This window comes from Esox lucius, chromosome 17 (genome assembly GCF_011004845.1).
Source record: "Esox lucius isolate fEsoLuc1 chromosome 17, fEsoLuc1.pri, whole genome shotgun sequence".
NCBI classification, from domain to species: Eukaryota; Metazoa; Chordata; class Actinopteri; order Esociformes; family Esocidae; genus Esox; species Esox lucius.
In genome coordinates, this window is record NC_047585.1 from 33571176 (window position 1) to 33580505 (window position 9330).

Consider the following 9330-nt stretch of genomic DNA (forward strand, 5'->3'; position numbering starts at 1 on the left):
ATAATTAATAGGTTTTTAATTATTAAATATTCCAGACATATTTCAAATGACTAGCTAATGAAAGCTTGACAAACATTTAAACATCTTGCAGTGAAGTGACCACAGAAAACAGTTCAGTTCCAAGCAAATGTGTTTATTCACTTTACAGCCAGAGGTATGCCTTTATAATTTCCCAATCCATTGCATTGATTGTTCATAAATAATGATGATTTTGTTCTATATTTAAACAGATTTCAGTGGAAGACAATTATTGCAACTTACTACTAAAGTGTATGTGCCCCCCCCCCCCCCCCCCCCGCCAGACATCTAACTATGGTGTCCACTGTCACATTTGTTCACCTAAAACAGTGGTAGACTAGGGAATGTACAAGTCTTGGACTGTAACTTTGAATGTTTCTGTCTAGCTGCCAATAACTATGTGTCACAGTTTATTCTCTAAGCATTCTTTAGCATTTTGTCACTCTGAGGAAACTCAATTTCACAGTTGTGCATCAGTTAATGGGAGAATATGAAACCGTTTTATATTTTCTGAAAAAAGTGTCCATTTTGGAAAAGAGGTTTTCAGACAGCAAAAGTTTGAAAGAATGCTTACTAAACTTGTGTGCATGCAACTATGTAGATTTGACCATTTCACTTAAGCCAGAGGGTTCCTGAAGTTCTTCCCAGCAAACACAGCCTTGTCTCCCAATTCCTCTTCAATTCTTGGGGAATACAAAGTTACATTTAATATTTAAAAAAATATAAATCTTGTATACAATGCTCTGACTGGATCAGTTAAATAAAAACATGATCAGCACCACAATATTGATCTTGTAAAATGAGAGAAACTCTTACCGGAGAATCTGGTTGTACTTGGCCAGACGCTCAGAGCGGCATGGAGCACCAGTCTTAATCTGCAGATGAAGACACAGGAGTAACATTAAAATGCTGTGAAACACCCCCCCCCCCCCCCCCCCCCCAACTCATCGAGTTGGCCAAAAAGCCACAGGACCATTCCTCAAACGTTCTGTAACCATGTTCCAGGAGTCAAAAGTAGAACCTTTTGGGCAACATGGGCACTACAATTTAAAGGCTTCTGTACATTAACAAATACAATATACAGTAAAAGACACCAACAGGTTTGTGCAGCTCCTTACCTGTCCAGTGCACAGGCCTACTACCAGATCTGCAATGAAGGTGTCCTCAGTCTCCCCAGAGCGATGGCTAACCATGACTCCCCAGCCACTGGACTGGGCCATTTTGCACCTGGACACACAATAGACACACGCTGTACAGTCAGTCAAGACAGACACTGGATATAATCAGTTGTCTCTCATGATTTCACTTATTTGCATTTAGTTTATATACATAAAATGAAGTGAAACTAATTTGACAGTCTTAAAAATAAATGACAATTAAATATATAAAGCTACTGCAAATGTTCAGACATACTGACAGTAAATTACTATATTAGTAGAAAGGAGAGAAACTGCCAATGGTTGCCACCATAGGGCCACTAGTGATTTTAAGACAGAATTTATAAAAGGCAATAAAGAAACACTACACTGATGTTAAGACAATGAGCGTTCAAGAGAGGCAATTACTGATTTGACTTAAAGATTCAGTCTAGGACTTCAGCGGACAACTTGTTTTAAAACCTCCCATGTTGGGATGATTTGTAATAAGTTTATAATAGTTTAAAAAATTATATTTTGCTCAGAAAAAGAAAAAGGCTTATGCCTTTTATCCACAATTTTATCAGTTTGATGAACTAAACAGCAACTTCTAAATATCTTCCTCTTTATGACAAGTAATTATTAGGTGAAGACAGAAGTTGAGTACTTACGCAGCCAGAGACTCGGTCACCGAGCCGATCTGGTTGACCTTCAGCAGCAGGCAGTTGCAGGCCTTGTCCTCAACAGCCTTGGCAATGCGTTTGGGGTTGGTCACAGTCAGGTCATCTCCCACCACTTGGATATCGGTGCTGCCAGTGAAGCTGGACCATGCTTCCCAGTCATCCTGGTCAAAGGGGTCCTCAATGGACAGCACTGTCAGAGCAGACAGGGAGAGTGATCAGTGTTAGTCATGGTCCTGTACCTCATCACATAAACCACAAAATGAAAATTCTGCGGTTTACTTGGAGGAATGACAAATCTAAACAAGTGGGAGAAGCCAGACCTGGGTAATCCTTGCAGAAGCTCTTGTAGAGGTCAGCCAGCTCATCGGGAGTGATGTAACGCTCTGGGTCATCAGCGGACTTGAAGTCTAAATCGTATTTCCCGTCCCTATAGAATTCAGAGGCTGCCACATCCATACCGATCACCACCTCTTCGGTGTACCCCGCTTTGCTGATGGCCTCTTTAATTAGCTCTAGAGCTACAGGAGATGAAAGTATAGGGGTATGCTTACTCAACATTCATTGTGTTGCAAATCTATGTTGTGTAACCAGTGGCCTACTTCTGTGCTAAAGCAATGTATGATCTTCTGTGCAGCAAAACAGCATTATTGATTTAATGCTGGGTCCTGTGCACTCCGTTCTATGAGTCCTGCACACTTGTGGGCATTGTAGAGCAAAGCAGAAGACCAGTCACAACTACATCTAGTGGCAAATAGCGATGTTACTGACAAAAAAAGGATTCAATAAACCAAATGCATTTAATCAGGGATCACAAGCCGAATGTGGGAAGCACACGATGATTGATTAGTTTCTCCCTACAGCATCGATGTCTGGTAAAGCACAGACAATAGAAAGATTTCTGAAAAGCACCAAATCACAAAACAGTAAAAATACAATGTGTGTTGTACTGAAAAGACCATACGATCACTTCTATCGCCCACCTTCCTTGTTCTCCAAGATGTTCGGAGCAAAGCCGCCCTCGTCACCAACATTGGTGGCGTCCTGGCCATATTTGCTCTTGATGACATTCTTCAGGTTGTGGTAGACCTCCGCCCCAATACGCATGGCCTCCTTGAAGGAGCTGGCCCCCACTGGCAGGATCATGAACTCCTGCATGGCCAGCTTGTTGCCCGCATGAGATCCTCCGTTGATCACGTTGAAGGCCTGGCAAGGAAAACAAGTTGTTTTCATCAAGTTCCATTTCATTTAATCGGTCCCTCAAGATGCAGGTTTTTTTTTATAGGGAGACCTAGACAGAGCGTGTGTAAGCATGGTCTTCCCAGTAAAGGTAAATTCATTTTAATTCCTATACACTACGGTAGCTGAATTTATGCTTTGTATCACACCGTCTGCAAAGTGATGTTACTTACCGGCACAGGCAAGATGACCTCCGGGTTCCCAGCGAGGTCAGCAATGTGACGGTACAGGGGGACGCCTTTCTCTGCCGCACCAGCCTTGCACACCGCCAGGGAAATACCCAGGATGGCATTGGCACCAAACTTGGCTGATGTCAAAGAGATATTGGTCAGAAATAAACTTTCCAAGGAATAACATAGTAGTGGTTGTGGACATGCCACTAAACCGTTTACTAACTAGTTAAAAGACCTTCTCTGATGGAATCCAATCTGCAACATAACTTACACTTGTTCTCGGTTCCATCCATGTCAAGCATGATCTGATCGATTTTCTCTTGCTCTACCACTGATACATCCTGAGACAAAAACCCAAAAAATCATTTTGGTCTAGGTGTTCCGATTAAGTCAAAATGTGGACACAAGACCTGTTCTTAAACAGGGTGGAACACATCTAGACTAGCAATTTCAATATTCCTTGTAACATGCCACGAATTAGGATTTCATACCTGATCAACAAGTGCAGGAGCAAGTGTATTGTTAATATGGTCCACAGCTTTTGAAACCCCTGAAAGTACAAGGAACATTACTAAGAACCAGTTGTAAGAGGACTTTTAAAATAAAAACCTTTCCAGGCACACCTTAAGAACAAAAGATCCTGAAAACAGTCACCAATAATGCACTGCAGTTTTTGTTTTGCTTGCTTATCAAACACTGAATCATGCAGACTTTACGACTGTGACAAAGTGTTGAGGTCATGCACAGAAGATAAACACAGTAGTTAAAGGGATTGCTTAAATGTCACAAAAGTAGGTTTCCTTAAACATTACAAAGGATGTGGACATGCAATAACAGCAGCCCAAGCTTTCAGAATGAAAAGGACAGAAAATCTAATGAACCATTGTTTGACAACCATATACTTCATATCTACCATGAGCGACAACATGCAAGAGAAAAGTTGTCTTGGCTAAACAACAATGCTTAGAGGGATCACAATTACACCATTCTTCAATATGGTCAGTGTGAATGAGTTGGGCTACATGCTTAAGTTGAACACAAGGTTTGTTGCTTTGATAATGACAACAATGAGCAATCAGTTGGTCTAGCAAACTCTGCCTGGCCATTGTTAAGTCAAGAGCAAACCCACAAACTTACTTAGTAGCCCTTTTTACACCTGAGAGAGGAAGAGCAATAGCAGGCTATGAAAAGGAACAGAATGGAAAGATTGCCATTGGAAAGTTCATTAAGGGCTCCTTTGTGGAGATTAATATAGTATAACCCCCTACACACCTTTGCCAAGATAGCGTGACTTGTCATTGTCCCTTAGCTCCAGGGCTTCATAGATTCCAGTGGAGGCACCACTAGGTACCGCTGCTCTGAACAGACCTAGGAGATGAAGAGAAGGAACAGAACCATTGAATGCCAACTCCAGCCCCTGTGACACCATCACCATGTACTTCAGGTTTCAAATTTAAATAATAAAAAGGACATGTAGTTCAGATGAGAAAATCTCCCGGTTGACAAGATTCCAACAAATTGTAGATGTCACTGAGTTTTCAAAGGAAGAAACGATCAAAGGGTTAAAAAGCCTCTAAACCACACATGGGCAAATGTGGCCAACTGGATGATTTGAAAAACAGAAGATTCCAACGTTATTTGAATAGTGCAAAATTACCACAGCTGAGACAAAACTTTTAAAATAAATACAAATGTATTTTATTTGTGGATCCTTGAAAACAGATCAAATATAGTACCTTTCCTGCATTTCCATTAATTTGACAGTATTGACTGAAATAATTTGAAAACATTAATAGAACAGCTCCACCTTCCATACTTTTCACTTTCAGCTTTGAGACAATTTTGCATAGGGCTGCATGAATATGTAAATGGAGGACAGTTCACAAAAGCCCAACCAATGTAGATTGGATGGTTTGCCCTAACCTGGAAGTGTTAACTGAAAAATTTATTAAACTGCCAGAGGGATAGTTAGTCCTTGAGAACAGTGAAGATAAACATTTCTGAAATTTGTCAAACAAAAAGGAATGCCATTCGGTGAACACTGTTGGGCTGCATTCACCTTTGTCAGTGTAGAGGTCCACCTCCACAGTGGGGTTTCCACGGGAATCAAAGATCTCCCGGGCATGAATCTTCAGGATGGACATGGTGCTTGATCTTTGGAGAAGAAAACATTTTTAGAAAGAATGCTGACCAGAGTCTCTAAATGAAGGGAGTTAATCCTATAAACATGACACCCCAACTACCACTGAACAAACCCTGTTATTGTAAGTGTACCTGCCCATAACTATAAAGGTGCGATTTCAGATCCTAATTGACATTAGGTCAAGCCAATGAAAACAAACAGATTGGGATGGGGCTGAGTAAGAGTCCTGACCTGAAGCATGCTTGTTTGATTTCCTAATACAACAATTAAGCACCTAACTTGTCATTTTCTGAGACTACACACAACTACATTCAGTGTGAAGTGTAACAATGCAGAAAATCAGACAAATCAAGTCAAATACATTTTCACAGCACTGTGTCAGTTAAAAATGTATGGCTCCTGGATGCTGATTGGATGAGCAGCTGTGTGGTATTGGGACAGATTTCTGCCTGCAAACTGTATTTGATTGCTAAAAATTCAGTTTGTAAAATATTCCTGGAGGCTTAGTCAAGCTAGCAGGATTTTGTATTTACTTGATCAAATCCCACAGGTGGCAAAGTAGAACAGAAATTATGATTTAATGCATATGGAAGTTTCCTTGAGTATGGAAGTTTACCCCGAATAGTTTGAGGTAGCTCAGCCCTGATCTAATTCAGAATGGTATAGAATGCCAAACTTCACCTGAACCGGACGAAAATGATTACCCCCCCAAAACAACCCATGGCTAAGTCAGTCAGCTGTGGTTGAAAATACTATCCTTGATGAGTCCTAAGTGTCCTTGCAGGTTTTTGTGAGCTTAATAACATTAGCTGCCTAACTGGATTAACTACCGTCCATCACAGTCACATGGCACAGGACAAGAGGGTAGCTGAAGGCTAATATGGTGGCCAAAATATGGGTGAGCTGGTGTGGAAAGGGGGTGTTGAAAATGCTGTGAAAACACTAGGCGGTTGAAAGTAGGAGGCATGTTGGAAAACAATTCCTGTGTAGCTTTCTATCCTAGATAAAACACCTGTAAACGTTTTTAAATCAATTAACAGTAAGCCAGAGCTCCTTACATAAAATCTAGGGCTCTGTATCATTCAAGGGCACACCAAAAGATGTCAAGGATTCGACCAAGTTACCCTTCAGTAACTAGCGCAATGCACTAACTACTATGCCATCTGCCACCCAGTGCTAGTGGACCAGAGTTGTATTGACCAGAGGTGCATCCTACAGGGCATCTGATCGGTGTCACCGCTGACAACATTAGGTAAAAAAGGGACCAACACACGTATGGCCATGCTTAACTACTGTTAACTACTGCTGGTAGTCAACCAGAACATTCTGGCCTACTGGTGGCTCTTACTGGGCATAATGGGGTACTTTTTAAACAATATTTTGGGCCATGTGTAATATATCTACATGTGGATAATTAGTATCAGTAAGTAGAATCACCATCATACCATATTTGGCCATTTAATTTCATGTCTGAGAGTTTGATGACAAAGGGCACAAAAATCAGCACATACATGACAGTACAATTTTCAAGGTCCTGTTTTGGCTCAACACCAACCCTTTTCTTCCAGGGGGCAAAAATCCTAGAATGCATCTTGAGGTTAACCAGGCCTACACCAAGTGATGGTCTGTCACACTACAAAGCAAAGGCAAGGCCTAGGGCTGTTACAGCAGTGTTCGGGTTACAGTGACTGGCTAGGTCAATGAACTCCGTTACAGACAGAACCGCACATGGGAAGGGGCTTACCTGTTATTTCTAGTATATGCCATCTACTTGACCCAAAGTATGAGTCATTTATAAACCACTACATTGACAGCTGAGCAAGAAACCCATTTTTGGGTTTTGAGAGAGAAAGCTTTCGACAAAGCTCATGGTCTATAAAAACCTCTTCAAGAGCCACATTTTCTGTTCTACCTTAGCATCAATTGCACCCAGGTCTTAACTAGTCCCTTATTAGAAGGGGGCAACAAAAACTATTGCAATCCAGACTTTAGGGCCATTTGATGCATTCAAGAATAATTTGTATTTATAAATTTAAACTGGCAACTATGAATCAGTCATTTTGAGCAACAAAAAAAAGAGGAATTGTCAGCCCAACTCAGATATAGTAATTCTGTCCAAACAGATCAGCCATTTTGCCCCAGATCTGAATTTGTGGTAAACACAGCTACCTGTCATTTAGGTACCATTTGTGTACTAATGAAAATGGTTCAGCTAATTACATTTTATAAAATGCACATGTACACCATTACATTATGCAGGCTAATGACAGAGGCAGATCACCATTCCAGACCACAAATGTAGTTCCACGCCACCTCTCAGACCCCAATATATCCACAGTGGGCCACCATCATTTTTCTACAAGAGGAAGGACTGTTAGGAAAAGCTTGGCTTGGGCTAAATACTCTGGCTTGAAAGCTGAATACTCAGCGTCATTGCATCGTTATTCACCAAGAGCATCTCATTACACTAGACCATACTGGATTGGAGCTGGTACCTTGCACCATCTAGCATGCTTGGTAACACCCACACAAAGGCGAAACTAGCGTGCGCACACCATTTTTCAAAGTTAAAAGGCCAACCTAAAGTCAATATATAACGTTTTGACAGTCAAACCACTTGATTGTTGGCCATTAATTTATGGCATTTATGGATGGTAACGGATCATAGAATCTACTGTACTAAAGAAGCATCAAATGATCCGATTGACATGAGGGCCCATTAATCCTTCCAACGGAGCGTTCCTTGAACTTGAAGTTGGTGTTCGAGTGGTCCCAAGCGTAGTTTGAGAGAATGAGCTCTATGAATGACTGGACACTTGCCAGTTCCTGCGAAGTCGCAGTGATGACACGAGGTTTGTTTTGCATTTCGTATTAGAAAATCGTCTCCAGAGTTGTCTACATCTTTGGCACACTAACAAATATTAAAAAGCGTTGTATAAAGATAGTACACTTTCACTCCACCTTACGTTAATTCAACTTTAATTTCAGGTATTCAAAACTTCAGTAGGGAGGCATATTGAAACTTAGTTCCCTATAAACAATTAACGTGATAGCGGCTAACATCGTTAGCGGAAATAAAGAGGAACAGGAGCTTCGGGAAAGGTAGACAAAAAACTCTAAGCAGTTATTGTCGTCATAAAACTGGTAGTTTTCTCGCGTAACCGATACATTCGCCTAATCACTTACCTTTTAAATTCAAAGAGACACCAAGGTGAGAAGAAGGGCAGTCTTACAATAGTTACGCCGGCGATTTTAAGCGTGTTCAGTTTTGTGGGCGGGGGCGGGGGCGTGTCTAAGAGATTTACGCTGATCAGTTGCAAAACGAAAAGGAAACAAATTGAGGCGGTGCCCCAGACAGAGCCATCTAACTGGACCATTTTCTATATTCGGGGCGGGGGCATTAGTAGAACAGAGTCCCAGGAAAATTATTGACAGTCTGTTGCGGAGTTGCCCCACGTGGAGAATATAGACTGAACAACATTTTTAAACGCAACACTTTTGTTTTTGCCCGCATTTATCATGAGCTGAACTCAAAAATCTAAGACTTTCTCTATATACAAAAAAGGCCTATTTTTCTAAAATATTGTTCGCAATTCTGTCTAAATCAGAGATAATCCATCCACCTCACAGGTGTGGCATATCAAGATGCTGATTAGACAGCATGATTATTGCACAGGTGTGCCTTAGGCTGGCCTATACATACATCTTCATTGTATAAGGCATTTTGTTAGTTGCGTGTGTTATGCAATATATTATTTTCCCTGGTCCTGCCACAGCCGCTCCTCCAGCAGGTGGCACCCTCCTGTTTTCCAGGTGCTGTTGAAAAAGCTGCCCCCTCTCAGCCAGGTAAAGATGCTTTCCCATGGGAAGCAAGGTATGAGTGGAACAAAAATTGCAATAAAAAGGTGTTACACTGACCCCCCACTTTTCCAGTAATCTGC

At 41.3% G+C, this 9330-nt stretch overlaps 1 protein-coding gene across 1 annotated transcript; it reads right to left on the bottom strand.

Moving 5' to 3' along the window:
* Positions 1-112: 112 nt before the first annotated feature.
* eno1b (enolase 1b, (alpha)) lies at positions 113-8697 on the bottom strand. The gene is made up of 12 exons (XM_010881018.5): positions 8576-8697; positions 5306-5400; positions 4519-4614; positions 3738-3796; positions 3518-3587; positions 3247-3380; positions 2818-3040; positions 2158-2355; positions 1826-2027; positions 1137-1245; positions 835-893; positions 113-701 (listed from the first exon to the last, which is right to left on the bottom strand). Exons 2-12 carry the CDS (start codon positions 5388-5390, stop codon positions 635-637), a joined length of 1302 nt encoding a protein of 433 aa, XP_010879320.3. The 5' UTR covers positions 5391-5400; positions 8576-8697; the 3' UTR covers positions 113-634.
* Between the last annotated feature and the right edge of the window lie 633 nt (positions 8698-9330).